At 40.3% G+C, this 22,694-nt stretch overlaps 1 protein-coding gene and 1 non-coding gene across 4 annotated transcripts in view; one reads left to right on the forward strand and one right to left on the reverse strand.

Annotated features, from left to right (window-relative positions):
• Nucleotides 1-22,694, forward strand: part of CDK5RAP1 (CDK5 regulatory subunit associated protein 1) — an 82,019-nt gene that overhangs the window by 15,835 nt on the left and 43,490 nt on the right. For 2 of the 3 annotated variants that reach the window (XM_030309788.1, XM_030309789.1), the window contains exons 8-14: nt 1,871-2,101; nt 3,728-3,825; nt 5,269-5,324; nt 7,151-7,281; nt 9,939-10,088; nt 17,832-17,972; nt 21,061-21,359. In XM_030309788.1, the coding sequence (XP_030165648.1) occupies nt 1,871-2,101; nt 3,728-3,825; nt 5,269-5,324; nt 7,151-7,281; nt 9,939-10,088; nt 17,832-17,972; nt 21,061-21,141 (888 nt within the window). In that variant the 3' untranslated portion in view covers nt 21,142-21,359. Of the gene's footprint in view, nt 1-1,870; nt 2,102-3,727; nt 3,826-5,268; nt 5,325-7,150; nt 7,282-9,938; nt 10,089-17,831; nt 17,973-21,060; nt 21,360-22,694 lie in introns of those variants that run through there. The other variant, XR_003967632.1, reaches the window with a different exon arrangement.
• On the reverse strand, nt 15,080-15,216 carry LOC115511367. The gene has a single exon (XR_003968028.1). It is a non-coding gene; the product is annotated as a small nucleolar RNA SNORA42/SNORA80 family (small nucleolar RNA).

The following is a 22,694-nucleotide window of genomic DNA, read 5'->3' on the forward strand; positions in this document are numbered from 1 at the left end:
TTAATATATAATATTGTTTAGTCGCCTCTAATATTAAGGCACTCCCTTGGTCATGCCATTGTTAAACCAAATTAAAAAAAAGTTACAAAGGACATTATTTGGACTGTTGTTAAAAATTTGATTTATAGTATGTGGATATTTAGGGGCAAAAGAGCATGTTGTTTGTAACTTGTTCTCAGAAGGCTCAGAAAAATATGTGCTTGCATGTGTATGTGCAGAGAGAGGGTGTATCTGAGTGTGAGCATGTGAATGATAAGCAGATGGTGTGCAGTGTTAACTGTGAACCTGGGCAAAGAGTATATGGGAGTTCTTTTTACTATTCTTGTAATTTTTCTGTAAGTTTGAAATTGCATCAAAATAAAGTTAAAAAAATAGTCTATTTATAGCAACTTTTTTTTTTCTTAGTGAAGTTTTATAATGCAAGTTTTCAAACAGATAATTTGAAAGTCTAGTACAGTAAGTACAGTTAATAAACTTGTCATATTTGCTTTATCTTCCTGTCTTTATATATGCATAAATACCTGTTTTTTGAAACATTTCAAGGCTGAATTGTAGATATCAGGCTTCTTAACCCTGTATATTTCAGTATGCATCTTCTCAGAATAAGAGTTTTTCCATTCATAATACCATTATTACATGTAGAAAATTGAACAACTAATATTATATGATATGTAACTCATATTCAGAATTTCTCTTTTTTAAAGTTTATTTGTTTAAGTAATCTCTTCACCTAATGTGGGGCTTGAACTCACGATCCTGAGATCAAGAGTCACATGCTCTTATAACTCAGGCAACCAGATGCCCCTCAAAATTTCTTAATTGTCCAAAAATATGTATGTATGTATGTATTTATTTTTAGAGAGTATGAGTGGTAGAGGGAGGGAGAGAGAGTCTTAAGCAGGCTCCAGTGTGGAGCCAGACATGGGGCTTAATCTCATAACCTTGAGATCATGACCTGAGCCAAAATCAAGAGTTGGATGCTTAATCTACTGAGCCCTCCAGGCACCCCAAGAATATCTTACTGCTTTTTTATTTTCAAACTAAGATCCAGTCAAACTTTGTGGTTTTATTTGTTGTTTTTTTATATTTTTTCATTCTCTCTTAATTTAATGTCAGTTTTTTTTTGTTTGCTTTAAATGATACATTAGGTTTTTGAAGAGATCAGATACATCTGGATTTGTCTGATTGCTTCTTAATGTTGTCATTTAAAATATTCCTCTGAATTCTGATAAACTGGAAGTTAAATGTAAAAGCTTAATTCAATTTAGACTAAATACTTTGGGAAGAATACTTTATGGGCAGTGATTATATAATATTCAACTGGCAGAATGGTGTCATAATTTGATTTATAGTGTTGTAGATTAACCATTATTGCTGAACATTGAATTTCATCCAGGTTTTTGCTATTCTGAAAAATGCTTTGGAGATTAATTTTTATGTAAGGTTTTATATTTCTAAAAATTAAAAAGTTCTTTTAAGGTTTATTTATTTTTGAGAGAGAGAGAGAGACAGTGCAAGCAGGGGAGGGGCAGAGAGAGAGGGAGACACAGAATCCAAAATAGGCTTCAGGCTCTGAGCTGTCAGCACAGAGCCTGACGCAAGGCTCGAGCCCACGAACCATGAGATATGACCTGAGCCGTTGTTGGATGCTTAACCGATTGAGCCACCCAGGTGCTCTTGTAAAGTTTTATTCTGAAGTTCAGTTCTTCAGACAAGATGCCCAAATACGAAATTACTGGGTTAAAATACAGAGTAGAATACATTTATGAATGGCTCTAGGTGGGTTGAACTAATATCAATTAGTGATTTGGCATGAAACTACCAAAAAAGTTTTAAATTGCTTCCAATATATTCACTTTCCCTTTCTCAGGGGCTGAAAGAAGTGACACTCCTTGGTCAGAATGTTAATAGTTTTCGGGACAGTTCAGAGATCCAGTTCAACAATGCAGTGTCTACCAACCTCAGCCGTGGCTTCTCCACCAACTATAAACCCAAGCAAGGAGGCCTTCGTTTTGCTCACCTTCTGGATCATGTCTCCAGAGTAGATCCTGAAATGAGGATCCGTTTCACTTCTCCCCACCCCAAAGACTTTCCTGATGAGGTGAGTATCAACAGTGAACCGTGCCAAGCTGTTATCAGTATGTGTAAGCTTGCCAAAAGCTGGACCCAGTGGGATACAGCAGTCCTTGAATCTTGATCAGGGGATCTTGTGGTGTATTGCCCTTTGATTCCACCAGAGTTAAAGTCCACCAGTGTTGGGGTAGAGATAGGACTGATATATTTAAAAAAAAATTTATTTTTTTTGGGGATTGATGTATAGTTGACACACTATATGTATATGATGTATAGTTTCAGGTGTACAACATAGTGATTTTGGCAAGTTTTATGTTATGCTGTGCTCACCGCAGGTATAGAGATAGGACTGATATTCTGGGAAGTTAGGGTCACCTGGGACCATGAGGACTCTGCGGAGAGAGGTTTTATTACAAGATTTTATGGGAAGGACAGAAAGGGAGGCGATATGTTGCAGTGGGAAACAGTCCAGACTTTGGCCTGTGACAAGATGTGAGTTAAATCCTAGCTCTTCCCTTGCTTTATTAGTAGGTATGACTGTTTCATCTTGTCCTCTTCGTCTGTAAAATGAGGTTAATAATAACCTCCTGCTTTTTGGGGGGGTTGAGAAATAGGTATATTGTATGGAAGGTATTTACCAAGTGCTTTAATTATAGCCTACATGTGAAACCTTTTTTAAAAGTTTTTAAAAAATTAAAAAACTTTTTTTTTTTTAAATAATGTTTATTTATTTTTGAGATACAGAGAGACAGAGCACAAGTCAGGGAGGGGCAGAGAGAGAGGGAGACACAGAATCCAAAATAGGCTCCAGGCTCTCAGCTGTCAGCACAGAGCCTGATGCGGGGCTCGAACTCAGGAACCACGAGTTCATGACCCGAGCCAGAGTCAGACGCCCGACTGACTGAGCCACCCGGTGGCGCCCCTTAAAGTTTTTTTTATTTGGTGAAACATCTGTCTTTTTGCCCCACTGCTACTTTTTTCTCACTGGATTGTCTTCTTACTGAGTTGTAAAACTTTTTTTATGTATTCTTGATACAAATCCTTTGTCAATGTATTTTTTCAGATATTTTTTCCTCGTTCCAGTTTCTTGATGGTGTCTTTTAAAGTAGCTAATTAGTTTGGAAGTTAGATGAAACAAATACCAGTTTTCCTTTCTTGTCCATGTCAGCCCATGGCTTGAATCTGACCTCTGCTTTCTTGCTTCACTTTTTGAAAGCGGAGATGCCATCAGGGGAAATGTCTGGGACAGACAACATGGCTTGAGCAAAAGTAAAGGATTTGGGTAATTCATGTGTTTGGTTTAATCAGCCTGTTAAGAGGGGCACCTGGGTGGCTTAGTCGGTTGACCATCTGACTTCAGCTCGTGTCATGATCTCACGGTTCGTGAGTTTGAGCCCCACGTTGGGCTCTGTGCTGACTGCTCAGAGCCTGGAGTCTGCTTTGGGTTCTGTGTCTCTGTCTGTCTTGGCCCCGCCACTGCTCACACTGTCTCTTTCTCCCTCAAAAATAACTAAATGTTAAAAAAAAAAAGAAAGCATTAAAGTTCTTTAAAAAAAAAAAAGTCAGCCTATTAAGAAACAGTGGGGGTGGTATTCCTTTATGCAGGATTCTTTGGTGAGACTGTGATGACCTTTAATGTGTTCTGTTGGATCAGGTTCTGCAGCTGATTCATGAGAGAGACAACATCTGTAAACAGATCCACCTACCAGCCCAGAGTGGAAGCAGCCGTGTATTGGAGGCCATGCGGAGGGGGTCAGACTTGCTTGGGGGAGGGAGCATCCTGTACCTTTCCATGTTTTCTTAAGGACCACAGAGTGTCTAAGAACCAGCATAGTGTATAGCACATAGTAGCTGCTCAGTCAATATTTGTTATATGAATAAACCCATGGACATTATAACCTGTTTCTATTTACTCCCTAAGTATAGACTAAGGACTGGATCACTCATTTGTTTAGCATGTTTTTTATTATTTACTGTGTGGCACACTCTTTGAGATATTAATCCTTTAGCTTTTAACATTAAAGTTTTTTAGGCCAGGGATGCCTGGGTGGCTCAGTCGTTTAAGCTTCTGACTTAGGCTCAGGTCATGATCTCACGGTTCGTGAGTTTGAGCACCCTATCAGGGTCTGCACTGGTGGTTGGAGCCTGCTTGGGATTCTTTCTCTTCGTCTCTCTCTGCCCCTTCCCCACTTGCGTGTTCACTCTCTCTCTCAAAATAAATAAATAAACTTAAAAAAAGTTTTTTTAAGTGTTAGAATTTAAACACGTCTCTGGTTCACTTACTTTGGGACTAATACGTACTGTAGAGATAAGACTGAAAGGCTAAGGTGACAAATGGCAGGCTGTGTGGAACTAGTGCTTTGCCTTGTTTTCCACATTGGCAGTTTTAGAGATCCTTTTTTTTTTTTTTTTAAAGTTTATTTATTTTGAGAGAGTGAGTGCGTGCGCTCGGGCATGGGATGGACAGAAGGGGGGAGAGAGAGAGAGAGAGAGAGAGAGAGAGAGAGAGAGAGAAGGAGAGAGAGAGAGAATCCCAAGCAGGCTCCAGGCTCCATGCTGTTAGTGCAGAGCCCCACACAGGGCTTGATATCATGAACTATGAGGTCATGACCTGAGCCCAAACCAAGAATCAGACACTTAACCAACTAAGCCACCCAGGTGCCCCTAGAGATCCTCTTAAATATTTAATCTGTCCTCACTTACTAAATCAAAGGCTATTGGGGCGCCCAGGTGGCTCACTCAGTGAAGTGTCCAATTTCAGCTCAGGCATGATCTCACGTTTTGTGGGTTCAAGCCCCACTTCAGGCTCTATGCTGACAGCTCAGAGCCTGGAGCCTGTTTCAAATTCTGTGTCTTCCTCTCTTTCTGCCCCTCCCCTGCTCGCGCGCACGCTCTCTCTCTCTCTCTCTCTCAAAAATAAATAAACCCTAAAAATAAAAGGCTATTTATTTATATTTTTAAAAAGGCTATTTAAAATAATGTATGTTCTTGAACTAAAGAATCATGGGCTCTAGATTAGGTTACATTACAGGATTAGCATCAAAAGGACTGTTCTGGATACTTTAACCTACGCTTGTACTGTCCTATGTGGATAAGAAGTGATTATATGTGGTAATGCATAATGTTATCTTTTTACAGCATTCATTTAAAGAAGATTGGTTCATCTAAGCCTTTTCTTTTTGTTCCTTCTTGCAGATATTCAAGAGAAGCTTATGTGGAGTTAGTTCATCATATCAGAGAATCTATTCCAGGTACATTTAAGAAATGTATTCTGCTGAGCACATTACTGTACCAGTGACCACAATGCTTTTTTCAGATGCAGGCAATGCCTGTGGTACTACCTTAATGAAAAAAAGGGACTACCTTCTATACTTCCGTTCCTCCTCTTCATTTTTCTCTTTCTTTTATTTTACTCTTTTTTGGTTTTTTAATGGCTTGGTCTTGCTAGATATACTCAAAGGTGTCAGCTTGTGGCCTCAATGCTAAAGAGATTTCTCTCTCTTTTTTTATTTATTTTTATTTTATTAAAAAATTTTTTTAAATGTTTATTTATTTTGGAGATAGAGCGAGCAGGGGAGGGTCAGAGGGAGAGGGAGACAGAATCCCAAGCAGGCTCCGGGCTATCAGCACAAAGCCTGATGTGGGGCTTGAACCCACGAACTGTGAGATCATGACCTGAGCCTAAACCAAGAATCAGACACTTAACCAACTGAGCCACCCAGGCACTCCTATTTGTTTATTTTGAGAGAGAGAGAGACCGTGTGCAAGCAGGGGAAGGAGAGGAAGAGAGACTCCCAAGCAAGGCTGCATACTGTCAGCACAGAGCCCAATGCGGGGCTCGATCTTACGAACCGTGAGATCACGACCTGAGCCGAAATCATGAGTCTGACGCCAACCAACTGAACCACCCAGATCTCCCAGAGATTTCTTTTCTACAGTATTTGTGTTTCTGAACATATGGGAGAGACCTTGTTCCTTCTTTGTTAGCTGGCAGGTATGGTCTACATTAGTTCTGATTTGGGGACAGTTGATATCTTTAAAACTGTCCTTAGAGGTAATTCCTTTCCTATTATCATAACTTCTTTTTCTCTTTTCCCTTCTAATAGAATTGCTTTGTAGTAGTCTTTTAATTTAGATTTGGTTGACAATGTTTACATTTGTTTCCAAGTTTCTAATTATTGTTAACTTGTATTATGCATAAATACTTTTCATTTTGGAGGGCAGGATAGCGTGGAGGCTTTCTGGGCTGCAGTTTCCTCATCTATCAAATAAAGTTAATAAGGGGTACCTGTCTGCCTCATTCGGTAGAGTAAGTGACTCTTGATCTTGGGGGTCTTGAATTCAAACCTCATGTGTGGTGTGGAGTTTACTTAAAAAAAAATAGAGTTGATAGTATGTTATTGGTTTGTTGGAATAATTAAATATATTAAATAGGAAAATATAGCACTTAGTACTGTTTAGTAACTAGTAGTTATTGTTTATATGGTCTTTAAAAAAAATTTTTTTTTAAAGTTTATTCATTTATTTTGAGAGAGAGACAGCGTGAGCAGGGGAGGGGAAGAGAGAGAGAGGCCCAAGCAGGCTCTGCACTGTCGGAGCCTGATGCAGGGCTCGAACTCACGAAACCGGGAGATTATGACCTGAGCTGAAACGGAGAGTCAGACGCTTAACTGACTGAGCCACCCAGGTTCCCCTCTATGGTCTTAAATAAACTTTGTGTTAAACTAGCTCCAAAAGTATATGTTTATATGAGATATTGCAAAGTTTTCACCATTAAAAGCAGGACCAGTTTGAAAATGTGGAGTTCCTGCTGTGTCCCTAAATCCAACATGTGAAGTAAAAATATCTTTTCTTGTGCTGAGGGGAATATAGACTGAGAAGCCAGGCTTTGCCATGGTAACATTGTAGTTAAGCAGGCCTTGCTCCATAGTGACTGTTCTGTCACTTGCATATGGACTGTCACTTTGTATTCCAAGGAAGGTGTACAATTGCTGTCTCTCTCTCTGTAACCCACAAGTGAAAGGCTTTTCTTGAACATAAGCTGCAGTGACATGTTGTCTTTTGTCATGTGTTGCAGGTGTGAGCCTCAGCAGCGATTTCATTGCTGGCTTTTGTGGTGAGACAGAGGAAGATCACCTCCAGACGGTGTCTTTGCTTCGGGAAGTTCAGTATAACATGGGCTTCCTCTTTGCCTACAGTATGAGACAGGTCAGCCCTGGGATGAGGGAGAAGCTACTTCTGTGCTGGCACTGACAGAATTCCTGACCGGTGTCTGGTTGATTGTAGACAACTGGGAAGAAAAGAAAGTGGCAGCAGAGCAGTCCTTGAGAAGCTACAAGGATCTTACGACTCATTCTTTTTTTTTTCTAGTCAGCCTATTTTATATAATTCAGCAACTTGAGATGAAAGTGGATCAGTTGTGACAATATTTGTCTTCATTAAAATATTTTAAATTATGTTTAGATCGTCTAGAATTTTAATATGAAGGGAGGGATGCCATTGTGGAGGGGGGACGCTGTTCTCTTTATAAGGGTAAAATAATTTCTCAACATGCAGAACGTTTTTGACTTACAGATGTGATTTGTCTTACAGATGCATTTTGTTGCCCTCCTAGCCATCTTCAGCTATTTTTAGTTTTCATTTTTGTAGGCCAAGTGAATCTACTGATACCACTTTAGAGTTTTTCCTGTAACACAGATTTCCAGGAAAACAAAGCAGAAGGATATAAGGAAGGAATGGGAGAGTAATGTGTATTTCTTGCAGAGAGGGGATAGTTCCGTTCTGCTGCCATTTTCTTGATGGTAGGGATGAATTTCCATGGGTCATTCCTCATCCCTCCAGTCAGCTCAGGGGTGTCTTTCCTTGTGTTTGGGCTGGAGGCTGAGGAGGATGGCCGATCAGGAGGGCTGATTGATGAATGATGGAACTCATGATCTTCGCCACCACTGTCATTCAGCTGCCATCAGCCAACCTAATTCATGTCTTTTTTTTTTTTTTAATTTAAAAAAAAAATTTTTTTTTTAACATTTATTTATTTTTGAGACAGAGAGAGACAGAGCATGAACAGGGGAGGATCAGAGAGAGGGAGACACAGAATCTGAAACAGGCTCCAGGCTCTGAGCTGGCAGCACAGAGCCCGACGCGGGGCTTGAACTCACAGACCGCGAGATCATGACCTGAGCCAAAGTCGGCCGCCCAACCGACTGAGCCACCCAGGCGCCCCCTAATTCATGTCTTTTAAAGCCCACTGCCTAGTGTTCTGTAGGCAGTGTAAGTAGGCCATTGTATATATTTAGGTCTCTTACATAATTATTTCAGAGATGAAACTTCAGAGTAGATGTTGGGTTCCATTTTGTTACTCTTCCATGGACATAACTATGTAAGACAAATTTTTTGTAATGCTAGAGTTGGGAAATGGGTTTTCATTGTGTGGTGGAAGCATATCTTAGGGGCATTGAATACGAGTGTTTACTTTGGGATCTAATTTCTAGGTTAGGATTAAGGTTACAAAGATTGAAGTCGTCTAGTGGATGAGAGCAAGCACTCAAATTGTACCTTTCTCACTTAATAACTGTGTGATCTTGAGAAAGGTCCTTGGTCTTTTCACCTGTGAAATGAGAATAGTGCTTGGTAATGGTAAATGCACAATAGGGGCAAGTTGTTGTTAATAAGACAAAATAGAGTAAACCCATTCGCCATTTTCCTCTAGTTGTCTCAAAGGCCAGTTGGTTTAAATGTCCTCACTTGGATGTATAGGTTTTCCTCTTATTCCATACTTTTATCTAGCTCAGTGGTTCTCCCAACTGTGTTATATAAGCTTACGTACATAAAACCTTAAAAAATAGGTGTATACACACACATATACACACATGTATGCATGCCATGATTTTAAACAATTTAAAGGCTTTTCAAGGATACATTTCCTTTTTTTTATAGGTACTTTTTTTTTTTTTTTTTTATTTATTTATTTATTTTGAGAACGAGAAAGAGAACCAGTCAGGGAGGGGCAGAGAGAGAGGGAGACAGAGGGTCTGAAGCAGGCTCTGTGTTGTGAGATGATGACCTGAGCTGAAGTTGGATGGTCAACTGACTGAGCCACCCAGGCGCCCTTAGGATAAATTTCCTTTTAAAAAATGTTTTGGACTAGGTAATATGAGCTCATTTTAAAAAATTCAAAAGCTCAAAATAGTATGCAATGAAAAGTTCTTGTTCTTCCTTCTTCCTAGGTTGCCTGGTTTTTCACTCCCTTCCCTGAAGGCCATCACTTAGGAATTTCTTCTGTAAACTTCCAGAGATATTTCATGTATTTATAAACATATTTATATGTTGATCTCTACCTTATTTTTCTTAAGAGTATGTTTTGGAAAGTAATCATATCAATACATACGGAATTATCACAGTCTTTTTACAGTAGTGCAGTATTCTGTTGTGTGGATAAAGCATAATTCATTTACTAACAACCTATTGGTAAATGTTTAGGTTGCTTTGCATCTTGTGTCTTATCTATAAACAGTGCTGCTGAGTAACTTGGTACATGAGTTATTTAGTATATGTTACATTTGTCTAAAGCTTATATTTGTATCCTATAAATACATCAAGAACAATTTTGAGTCTACAATTTTCATGTGCTAAATTTAGAATTTAACCCTTACAAAAATGTGACTTTATTGCATAGTAAACTTCTTGTCTTAGAATGCTCTTAGAGCTAGAGAACCCTCCTGGTGTGGCTTGGGTTCTTGTACATATGTCTGTAACTTACAAGTGGAATGAACCTGGTCCTCTGTACCTTAAGAATGGATTCAGTGGGGGGAAAAAAGGATTCTATGAGTCCTTGGTGACCTCCATCTCTCTTTTTATTTTTATAGAAGACCAGGGCATATCACAGGCTGAAAGATGATGTTCCAGAAGAGGTGAAATTAAGGCGTTTGGAGGAACTTATTACTGTCTTTCGAGAAGAAGCAACAAAAGCTAACATGGCCTCTGTGGGTTGTACCCAGCTAGTGCTGGTGGAGGGGGTAAGGTCATATGTATATACATATATATTTTTGTGTTTTGTTTTTTAAAGTTTATTTTTGAGAGAGAAAGAGAGAAAGAAAGAGTGCATGCAGGGGAGTGGCAGAGAGAGAGAGGGAGAGAGAATCCCAAGCAGGCTCCATGCTGTCAGTGCAGGGCCGGATGCTGAGCTTGAACCATGGCCTGAGCCCAGATCAAGAGGCACACCAATGTTTTTTGTGTTTTAAAACACAATATGTCTCCCTTTTATTTAGATCATCTTTGATTTATCAGAGTTTTTGTAATTTTCAGTGTACAGGTCCTATATGTATGTATTTTGTTAGATTTATGCCTAAGTGTCTTTTTTTTTTTTTTAAGCTATTTGCTCCAATAGCAAATAGCTAGTTGCTATTGTATTTTTAATTTCAGATGTTCATTATATTGTACAGAAATAATTGAATTTTGTATGTTTATCTTGTATTCTGTGACCTCGCTGAACTCAATAGTTCTAGGAGTTGTTTTGGCAGTTTCTTTGGGATTTTCTACATAGGTAATCATGTTTTTATGTTTTTTTTTCCTTCCTGATATTCCAAGCTTCCTTCTTTTATCTTTTCCTTTTAGACACTCTGGCAGCAGATTCTCTGTTTTTTTTCATCTTAGAATGTCTTGATTTTTCCTTCATTCTGTTTATTTTTTTTTATTTATTTTTGAGAGAGAGTGAGAGAGTGTGGGGGAGGGACAGAAAGAGAGAGGGGGACAGAGGATCCAAAGTGGGCTCTGTGCTAACAGTAGAGATGTGGGACTCAAACTTATGAACCATGAGATCATGACCCGAGCTGAAGTTGGCCACTTAACCGACTGAGCCACCCGGGCACCTCTCTCCTTCATTCTTAAAAGATATTTTTGTGCTTAGCAGCAGAAAGATTAAGGAAAAGTATGTCTGCTCCATCTTTCTGGAAGCAGTATCATATGTATGTTTTCAGAATCAGTTTATCTGTAATCCTTCTTTTTTAATTTTTTAAAATGTTTATTTATTTTGAGAGAGAGAGTGTATGTGCATGCATGCATGTGAGTGGGGAAAGGGCAGAGAGAGAGAGGGAGGGAGAGAATCCCAAGCAGGCTCTGCACGGTCAGCACAGAGCCTGATGCGGGGCTCAATCTTAGAAACCATGAGATCATGACTTGAGCTGAAATCAAGAGTCAGACGCTTAAGCAACTGAACTATCCAGGTGCCCCAAGATCTTATTTATTTATTTATTTTTTAAGTAATCTCTACACCCAACGTGGGGCTCACCCACAACCCTGAGATCAAAAAGTTGTATGCTCTACCAACAGAGCCAGCCAGGCTTTTTTAAAAATCACATTTTTTAAAATCACATTTTTTAAAATCACATTTTCTTAGAAGTGTACTGTATTTCAGAAAGTTTGGGGTTCCTATAGGCATCTGTGGTCAAGCTGGGGAACCTAACCGTCAGAGCACTAAACACATGGAATAAGGGGTAAGTTTGGGAGCTGACCTTTTATGAAGCTACATGCTGCAGCCATTGGAGAGGAAGGGAAGGAGAGAGATGGGCCCTTTCTGTGACTCCTAAGTCCTGGATTGAGAAGAGAGAGTCCTGTTTCATGCCTTAGGATATGGTAGCATCAAAGCCACCAATTACCTGGTATCTGTGTTTGTTAGGACTCTTTAGTAGTGAGTAACAGAAATTTCTTTAAGCCATTCAGCCTAAGCCAAAAAGAAATCTTCTTTTGTATAAGACTTCAGGGGTGTCTTGTGGAGCCCAAGGGCAGGAATACTGTAGGTGTCTAGAAAGGACTGTACCCAGTCTGGGAAGCCCTTCCGGCTTTCTTGTCTACTTAGACCAGCTTTTCCTGCTTCCTCATCTTTGTTGCAGAGTGAGTACAGCAGCTGTGTAGTTCCTATGTTTACATGTTACGGTTCTCGTTATTCATGGGTCACAGTTGTGTCTCTCAGCCCCAGCTCAGATTTCCAGGACGGGTACTTGGTCAGCTCATCTTGGGCTAGGGGATCTTCCTGTGGTCTATACCAGCAGTTGGCTGATTGGTGATGCTGAGCTCGTGTAATACCCCAAAAGGTTTTTGCCTCACTAAATACCTTGTGATTTAGGGTGTCAGCTGTGATTCTGGAGATGTGTACATGTCCATTAAGCAGTCTACATTTTATCCAGTAAGAATTAGGTCTTGTTGTATTCCCAGCTCTCTTCACGGAATCTGGCACAGAATAGCGTACTTATCTTTTGAATGAATGAGTAAGTACTCAAAGTTTACTATTCTGTGTCCCTGACTTCATTAGCCTTGCAGGAAACCTGTCGTAACTAAATAAATCAAAACAAGATTCTTTCTTATGCGTCCAGCATAAGCCATGACTCGGGGTTAGAGAATAAACGGATTTCAGGGCTAGCAGTTGGGAGTCTTTACTTTCTCTTAGAGGAGACTTTCTTTCCTCTAGTCCTGGCTGGTTTAAAACATCAGGTTGCTATCTCCAGAGTGGCAGAGAAGTTGATGATAACTCATGTATGCTGAGCATTTACTGTCTGCCAGGAACTGTGCACTTTATGTCGTTGGTACATTGAGTCCTACCACGGTTGTGGAGGTAGTGCTAATTATTAGTCCTTTTATGAGATGAAGAAACAGAGACTCAGAGAAGTGGAATAACTTTCTGAAGGTCATACAGCTTGTGTGGCAGAGCCAGAATTTGACTCAGGGCTATTTTGTTCCAGAACCTCTAAACAACAGCCTTCCCCCTTTTTTAATTAGGGGAATTTAAAACGTATATGGGTATAGAGAGAACAGTATAATGAATGCCCACATACCCATTAACCAACCTCAACAACTGTCAATACAGTGTTAATTAATCATGGCTAATCTTTTTTCATCTTTACTGTCCCCATTGGATTATTTTCTTTTAAACCTTTTGCTTTTATTTATTTTTGTTTATTTACCTATTTGGACAGAGAAAGTGTGTGTGAGCAGGGGAGGGGCAGAGACAGGGAGAGAGAGAGAATTTAGCCACCCAGGTGCGCTGATTTTTTTTTTTTTTAAGTTTATTTATTTATTTACTTAGAGAGACAGAGAGCCCAACCGTGAGTTGGGGAAGGGCAGAGAGAGAGGGAGTGAGAGAATTCCCAAGCAGGCTCTGTGCTGTTGGTGCAGAGCCTGACATGGGGCTTGAACCCACGGACCATGAAATCACCACAATCAAGAGTCTGAGGTCTAACCAACTGAGCCACCCAGGTGTCCCCCGTCCCCCCAATTTGGATTGTTTTGAAGCAAGTACCTTATACATCATATTATACATATTTATTGTGTTTTGTCAGTAAATATTTCAGTATATATCTCTCGAAAAGAGAAGGACTCTAAGAAAAAAACCCAACATTAGGCTATTATCATATGTGAAATAATCGATAATTGTTTGTTAATATTGTCAAATATTTAGTCAGTGTTCCAATTTCCCTTTTTGTTTCATAAATGTTCTTTTATGGTTGGTTCAAATCATGGAATCATGCTGTCTTTTTAAAAATTTATTATAAAACAATCATAAGCTTACAGAAAAGTTGCAATACAGTACCAAGAATTTTTTTTCCTTGACTCATTTGTGAGTTAGTTGCTGACCCGATGATGCCCTCACCTCCTCTCTAATACTGTAATGTATCTCTCTCTCTTATAAACAGGGACATTCTCCTACATAACTATAGTGCAACCACCAGATCAGGAAATTTACCTTGTTAGATTTCTGCGATCCAGTCCCCCCACCCTGTTTAAGTTTCTCCAGTTGTCACAGAACTGCCCTTTGTAGGAAAAAGAGTTTGTTCGGTATCATATGTTGCATTAATTTCATGTCTGTCTGGTCTCCTTCAGTCTAGAAAAGTTCGTCAGTCTTTCTTTGACTTTCACAATCTTGACACTTGATGATTATAAGCCAGTTATTTATTTACTTAAGTTTTTAAATTTATTTTGAGAGAGAGAGCGAGAATGTGTATGCTCACATGAGCAGAGGAGGGGCAGAGAGAGAGGGAGAGAGAGAGAATCCCAAACAGGCTCTGTATTGTCAGCATGGAGCCCAATGTGGGGCCCAAACTCACGAACTGTGAGATGATGTCCTGAGCTGCAATCAAGAGTTTGACGCTCAACCCACTGAGGCACCCAGGTGCCCCTATGGGCCAGTTATTTTGTAGAATATTCCTTAATTTGAGTTTGTCTGAAGTTTCCCTGTGGTAAGATTGAGGTTATGTATTTTTAGGCAGGAATGTTAGGGAAACGTGTTCTTATTTGTGTCCTGTGTGGTGTATGGTTTTGCTGGTCTCATTGCTGGTGATGTTAATTTTAAGCATCTCGTTTTGAACGTTTTGTTAAGGTTGTGTCTGCTGGGCTTGTTGACTGTAAAGGTGCTCGTTTTCCTTTTGTAACTAGTAAGTGTTTTGTAGGGAGATAGTGGGAAATCTTTTTAAATCTTACCTGACTGCCGTTTCCCTAAAGTAGTAATTAGTTTAAGAACTAAACTCCTTCCTCTGTCTTTGGTTACTGAAGAATATAGCATGACGTTGGAGCTTGATTTTCTAAGAACAGATTACCTTTTGGATTGTCTCTGGCCAATTGTTTTAAATTTTTTTTTTTTTTTTTTTCTCCAACGTTTATTTATTTTTGGGACAGAGAGAGACAGAGCATGAACGGGGGAGGGGCAGAGAGAGAGGGAGACACAGAATCGGAAACAGGCTCCAGGCTCTGAGCCATCAGCCCAGAGCCCGACGCGGGGCTCGAACTCACAGACCGCGAGATCGTGACCTGGCTGAAGTCGGACGCTTAACCGACTGTGCCACCCAGGCGCCCCTCTGGCCAATTGTTTTAACCCCAGACAGGCCATCACCTAGCATGTATAATGTAAGACCCTTAAAATAATATACTCCTATCCTTTTTTCCCCCTTTTGTGCTATCGTTGTCATAGACTTTTACTTCTGTGTCCCAAAACACGTTGATATTTTTGCTTTGAATAATCAACTGTAGAGCCCCCGTCAGTGTTCACAGCCCATCAGTCAGGAGGCAGGGCAGTGGTTCAGGGCTGCGCACTCCTCTGGCGCGGGTACGCTGTGAGAGGCCCACAAAGAAGGGCCCGCCATCAGTCCATCACCGTGTACAATACTCAGTTGCTTTAAAAAAAAACTTTTTTAAAAACAAGAAAAAACTCTTTCCTGCATCCCCACTTAATTATTGCTTCTGTCGTTCTGCATTCCTTGTGTACATTCAGGTTTCTGTCTGGTATCATTATCTTTATGCTTGACAAACTTCTTTGAACATTTCTTGTAATGCACATCTTTTTGTGATGAATCCTCTCAGCTGTTGTTTGTCTGAAAAAATGTCTTTTCACTTTAAAAAATATTTTTTCATTAGGTATGAAATTTTAAGTTGATGTTTTAAAGGTATCATTCTGTTGTTTTCTGACTTACTTGGTTCTGACAAGAAGTTTGCAATCATCCTTCTCTTTCTTCCTGTGTACATAAAATTCCTTTTTTCTCTGGCTGCTTTTTAAAGATATTTACTTTATCACTGTTTTTAGAAATTTGATGTGTCTTGGCATGGCTTTCTTTGTGTTTATCCCTTTGTGTTTTCTTTGGGATTTGTTGAGGCTTCTTAGTTTGTGAATTTATAATTTTCATCAAATTTGGAAAATTTTCATCTATTATCTTTCAGATGTATATCTTTTTAAGTTTATTTATTTATTTTGAGAGGGGAGGGGGAGCAGAGAGAGAGAGGGAGAAAGAGAATCCCAAGCAGGCTCTGTGCTGTCAGGGCAGAGCCCGACGTGGGGCTCGATCCCACAGACCATGAGATCGTGACCGGAGTCGAAACCAAGAGTCGAATGCTTAACCAGCTGAGCCACCCAGGTGCTCCTTCAGATACTTTTTCTGTACTCCTCCTGCTTCCTGCCACCCACCCCCACTGCTTCTCCTCTCCTTCCATGACTCCAGTTACATATATGGCCAACCACTTATAAAAAGGTTTTTCTGTAGGTCATTGAGGTGGTTCATTTTTTTCTGCTTTTTATACCTCTGTGCTTTGTTTTGGATAGTTTCTTTGGCTCTGTCTTCAGGTTCACTATTTTTTCCTTGGGCAGTGTGTAATCTGCTATTACCTATTGAATTTTTAATTTTAGATATTATATTTTTGGTCTGTATAAGGTCCATTTAGTTCTTTTCAAATACCTTCTATTTGTCGCCTGTATTCTTGTTTTCCTTTGAAACTTAATTTCCTTTGAATGTAATCATAAAAACTGGTTTATTATTTTTGTGATAATTCCATCATTGCTATCATTTCTTGGTCTGTTTCTTTTGATAAACTTTTCTCCTATTATAGGTAACATTTTTTGCTTATGGGCATATCCACTGATTTTTGATGGGACATTTAACATCGTGATACTAATTTTTAAGGTCTGGATTTTGTGTTGGGCTTTGTTCTGATAGGTGATTATGTTACCTGCAGTTCAGTTTGATCTTGTCAGGGCTCGATTTCAGGTTTTGTTAGGAAAGCTTTTTTATCCCAGGAATAGTTTAGACTCATTGCTAAGGGGTGGCTTTCTGGAATTAGTACTGCATGTCCCAAGGAATCAATGAGGACTGCCATTAATTGTGATTGTGATAAGTTGTGATTCCCAGCCCTGCATGAGCTCTGGAAACACATCTGCTGACGGTTCCCCGGTTACTTTCTTTGCCTGACTTTGTGGAGTTTCACTGTGATAAACATTCAGCAAAGACTAGGGATCCTTGTGCATGTTTCTATAGCTCTTTTTCTGCTTAGCTCCCTCGTCTTTAGGACTTGCTCCACAATTCCTATCTATTGCAGGCTCCCTGAACTCTGATGTCTTTTTCCTAAATCCAGAGAGAACCACTATGGTGTGCCTCAAGATCTTTCTGCCTGCTTGGCATGCCCTGGTCTGACACATGCCTTCTGGCAAAACACAAGGGTGATTGGAGGGCTCATCTCATTTGTTTTCCTTTTCTTGGCTTCACAGTCTTGCACAGTCTGTTGTTCAGTATCTGAAAATAGCGATTTCATATATTTTGTCCAGTTTCTGTTTAAGGCCAGAGAATAAATTTGATTCTTGACATTTCATCATGGCTGGAAGAGAAAAACTTGTATGTATTCTAGAAGTTAATACCATCATACTGGTTTTATTATTGTCCTGACCCTGTCTTCTGTATGTTGTGATGGAGACTCTGGCTTCATGTCTGCCTGTTCATTAACGGCAAGTAACCTAGGCCAAACAACCCCAGAACATTCCTGAGTGGTTACTATGAGACCGGATAAAGTGAAAGTCAGTTTGTTAAGTGTATCACCCATGTGTTCTTGCTTTTAGGACTATTGGAAGTCCATTCCTAAGGAGGGTAATTCTGCAATGAAAGACTGATTGAGTCATTTATTAACAGATAGTTAGCAAAATTTATGGAGTCTCTCTAGTGTGCCATGCGCTGTCCTTGTTGCTGAGCAGCAGTAAACATGTAGTCTTTTTTTTTTTTTTAAAGTAATCTCTACATTCAACGTGGGGTTCGAACTCAGAACCCCGAGATCAAGAGTTGCATATTCCACCAACTGAGCCAGCCAGGTGCCCCTTTGTAGTCTTAAGTGATTCCTTGATTAAGGAATGCTCTTTGAGTAAAACCCTTAGGGTTCTGAGACAGAGAAGGTATAATTTCTGCCGTCTGAGAACTGATAACTGTGACAGATTCATAAACTCTCTTCTCTTCTTTTTGCAGCACAGTAAACGCTCTGCCACTGACCTGTGTGGCCGGAATGATGGAAACCTTAAAGTGATCTTCCCTAATGTAGAGGTGGAGGATGTTTCTAACTCTGGGGTCAGGGTTAGAGCTCAGCCTGGGGACTATGTGCTGGTGAAGGTAAGGTGTCCTTTTGGGCTTTTGGCCTGCGTTGTGAGATGGATGCTGGGTTGGATAATTTGGGGGAGTGAAATTTCTTCCAGGAGAAATTTTTTTTTTTTTGTGAGAGAGTGTAAGTGAGCGAGGGGCAGAAAGAGAGAAAGAGAGAGAATCCCAGGAGGGAGAGAGAGAGGGAGAGAGAGAGAGAGAAAGAAGCAGGGCTCACCCGAAGCGGGGCTGGAACTCATGAACTGTGTGATTATGACCTGAACCAAAGTCAGATGCCTAACTGAGCCATGCAAGCACTCCCAGGAGAAATTCTTTAGTAAAATAAAAATCTCTTCTCAGTCTGAACATCGAAAGGGCACCTTGAGTTGAATTTAAGAAAAAAATAATTTTTTTTAATGTTTATTTATTTTTGAGACAGAGCATGAGCAGGGGAGGGGCAGAGAGAGAGGGAGACACAGAATCCGAAGCAGGCTCCAGGCTCTGAGCAAGCTGTTGGCACAGAGCCGGATGTGGAGCTCGAACCCATGAACCATGAGATCATGACCTGAGCTGAAGTCGGATGCTCAACTGACTGAGCCACCCAGGCGCCCGTAGAATGAGTTCGTTACTACACCTTTCTTCTTTTCAAGCCCTTCCCATCCTAGTAAATGGCACACTCAGTTGCTCAAGCCAAAAATACAGGACATGTCCTCGATACTCAACTTTCCTGTACATCTGTTTCAGCTCACTTCTGGAATATATCTTAGACCTACCCATTTCTTTCCATCTCCAAGCCACCATCATTTCTTGGCTGGGAGATTTCAGTAGGCTTCTTGTGATTTTTTGCTTCTGTATTTTAAAGATTAATTATTTTATTGAAGCATGTCATAAATGTAGAAAATTGCCCATATTATATACTTGATGAATTATCACAAAGTGACCCTATCCATGTAACTACCACCCAGATCAAGAAATAGAATACTTTCAGAACTTCAGAGACCCTCATGTTCTTACTAGTTACTTCTCTTCCCTACATTCTAATTTCTGATACCATTGTTCAGCTTTGCCTATTTTTTTTTAATTTTTAAAAAATACTTATTTATTTTTGGGAGACAGTACAAGCAGGGGAGGGGCAGAGGGAGAGGGAGACACAGAATCTGAAGCAGGCTCCAGGCTCTGTCTGAGCTCTGAGCTGTCAGCACAGAGGCTGATGCAAGGCTTGAACCGATGAAGCGTGGGATCATGACCTGGGCCAAAGTTGGACGTTTAACTAACTGAGCTGCCCAGATGCCCCTGCCTATTTTTAATTGTTATAAAATTGAATCATACAGCATGTAGTTTTGGTCATTGTCTTCTTTTCCTCAGTCTTATGTTGTGCAGTACATTTGTGATTATATATATCCATGTTGTATGAATGTACCCACAATTTGCTTATGCATTGTACTGTTGATGGTCATTTTGGTTGTTTCCATTTTAGAGCTGTTATGAATCGAATTGCTGAGAATATTTCTGTACATGTGTTTTTGTGCACATATGTATTCATTTCTGATGGGTTAGAATTGCTGGGTCATAGGGTGTATGATAGAACTAGCCAAAAGAAATTGTACCCTATTGCACTCCCACCAGCAGTGCGTGAGAATTCCTAAGGCTTTAGATTCCCCACTTCCATTCTTTTTTATTTATTTTTTATTTTTTTTAATGTTTATTTTATTTTTAAGAGAGAGACAGAGACAGAGTATGAGACAGAGTGCACAGGCAGGGGAGGGGCAGAGAGCCCCTCTGAGCACACTCAGTTGCTCAAGCCAAAAATACAAGCCCAGTGTGGGGCTCGAACTCACAAACCTTGAGACCATGACCTGAGCCAAACTCGGATGGTCAACCAACTGAGCCACCCAGGCTCCCCTCCCCACTTGCATTCTTGCCCTCCTCTAGTCTGTCTGCACTACGGTAGTCATGGTCGCTGGGGTCTTTCTAAATCAGATCACTCATTCCTCTGCTTAAGCCCTCTAGTGGCTTCTCATTGGAGCCAGCATGAAATGCACCATGTCTAAGGCTTTGTATGATCTGTCCCACCCACCTTTCTAACCTCATGTCCCTTCCACTCTTCTTACTCCTCTCTTCTCCAGCCTTGGTGTCCTCTTTTTTGCCCTTCAGACCAAGTTCTAGTGAGAGGCTTTGCACATGTTGTGTTGTTTGGGAGACTCTTGATTTTTACATGACTGCCATCTTTTTAACTTTCAGTTTCTCTCTGAACTGTCACCTCCTTGAGAGGCCTTCTCCTTAGGGAAGCTAAAGCAGGTTCCCTCTGCTTGCTCTTGTCAGTATTTATTACATTAGCCCATTTTATCATCATAACACTTTTCAGTGCCTGTTGTCATCTTTGTTTACATATTTGTTTTCAGTCTTCTTTTTTTTTTTTTTTAAATTTTTTTTTTCAACATTTTTATTTATTTTTGGGACAGAGAGAGACAGAGCATGAACGGGGGAGGGGCAGAGAGACAGGGAGACACAGAATCGGAAACAGGCTCCAGGCTCCGAGCCATCCGCCCAGAGCCTGACGCGGGGCTCGAACTCCCGGACCGCGAGATCGTGACCTGGCTGAAGTCGGACGCTTAACCGACTGCGCCACCCAGGCGCCCCTTTCAGTCTTCTCTTGAAATCTCCTTTGGGGCCACATGCGTTCAGCTCCCAGGGAGGAAAAACAGCTTTTCTCACCAAATTTGGGCCACAAGTATCTTAAGGAAGAATTTGCCTGGTAAGCCTGGATCAAAGCTTGTCCCTGGGGTTAGTTAGGAGGACAGGATCTGTGATGGGCAGCCCACACCAGAAACTCATGGTTGGTGCCGGAGAAGAGCCATCTATCTCCCAAGAGAAAAGGGAGAAGTAGCAGTTTGGACCTGAACTAATTTAGACTTCTTCAATGACACATATTACCATTGCATTAGATGTTAGATATCTCTTCCTTCCAGGATTGGGGGCACATGGGAACCATGCAGTCTCTGTTGGCCTGACACCACCTCCATTAGATCTCTGTTGGTGGCCTCTCCTCTGGAGGCTCCACATTAAGTCTCTCAAGTGCATTCCTGCTTACTTTGTCTTCTCCTGACTGATTTTCTTTCAGATTACGTCCACCAGCTCTCAGACACTTAAAGGACATGTTCTCTGCAGGACCACCCTGAAGGACTCCTCAGCATATTGCTGACCTGAGTGGATGGCCTTAGAGTTGACATGGGCTGTCCTTCCTGACAGGAAGGGAGATAGGACTGGTCACTAAAGAAAGAGGTAATGACGCTCTGGAGACAAGCTGCAAGTGGTGAAGCAACTTCATGTCAAATGGAAAATGTGTCTCTTTGCTGTTATGTGAACAGCTCTTATAGTCATTAAATTTACCGCAAGTAAAGTGGTTCCTTTGTCTCTCTTCTTTTACTTCACTTTTGTCTTGGTTAGTGTTTCTGGAATTTTCCCTACAGTCGGTTCTGTGTTAAGTGTTTCCCAACCCAGTTCTTGCTGTGGATACTGCTAACCTCTCTGATTTTGTACCCTGGGCCCTAGGAGTTAGAGACTGAAGGAGGGGAAGATGGAGGGAACTCTTCAGGAAAAACTGCTCTAGATCTTTCTAATATTTCGGTTTAATGAATTGACTCAGCTGCCTATGTCCTTACTTTATTCTCATATTTTACCTGAGGATTTCCCTCATGGACCTTTTTTTTCTGCCTGTCAGTTCATTCTTTGCCCTTAGGTCTGGCATCACTTGGGTTGTTTTTGTTTTCTGATTTTTTATAGTATGATTTTATTTTATTATTTTATTATTTATTTCTTTTTGTTTTTATGTTATTTTATGTTTTTGTTTTAATTCCGTTTAGTTAACTGTTATATATAACTAATATGTTAGTTTCAGGTGTACAATATAATGAATCAACACTTATATACATTGTTCTGTGTTCATCACAAGTGTACTCCTTAATCTCCATCACCTATTTAATCCATCCCCCTACTGCTTCCCCTCTGGTAGCCATCAGTTCTCTATAATTAAGAGTCTTTTTTTTTTTTTTTTGATATGTTTCTCTCTTATTTTATTCCCTTTACTTGTTTTGTTCTTTAAATTCTGCCTATGAATGAAATCATACAGTGTTTGTCTTTCTTTGACTGACTTATTTCACTGAGCGTAATACTTTCTAGCTCCATCCATCTCGTTGCAAATGGCAAGATTTTATTCTTTTTTATGGCTGAACAATATTCCATTGTATGGGTATGCATGTATATATATATACACATACACATACCACATCTTTATCCATTTATCAATCAATGGTTGCTTGGGCTCCTTCTGTATCTTGGCTATTGTAAATAATGCTGCCTTAAACATAGGGGTGTATATATCCCTTTGAATTACTGTCCTTGTATTCTTTGGATAAATACCTAGTAGTATAATTGCTGGATCATAAGGTAGTTATGCTTTTTTAAAGTTTTTATTTATTTATTTTGAGAGAGAAAGCACGAGCAGGGGAGGGGCAGAAAGAGAGGAGAGAGCAAGAATCCCAAGCAGGCTCCACACTGCCAGCATGGAGCCTGATGCAGGGCTCAGACTCCTGAACTATGAGATCATGACCTGATCTGAAGTTGGACGCTTAACCAACTGAGCCACCATGCTCAGGTAGTTATATTTTTAACCCTTTTTTAAAAAGTTTATTTGAGAGAGAGCACAAGTGGAAGAGAGGCAGAGAGAGAGGGAGAGAGAGAATCCTAAACAGGCTC

This window comes from Lynx canadensis, chromosome A3 (assembly GCF_007474595.2).
Source record: "Lynx canadensis isolate LIC74 chromosome A3, mLynCan4.pri.v2, whole genome shotgun sequence".
Classification (NCBI taxonomy): Eukaryota; Metazoa; Chordata; class Mammalia; order Carnivora; family Felidae; genus Lynx; species Lynx canadensis.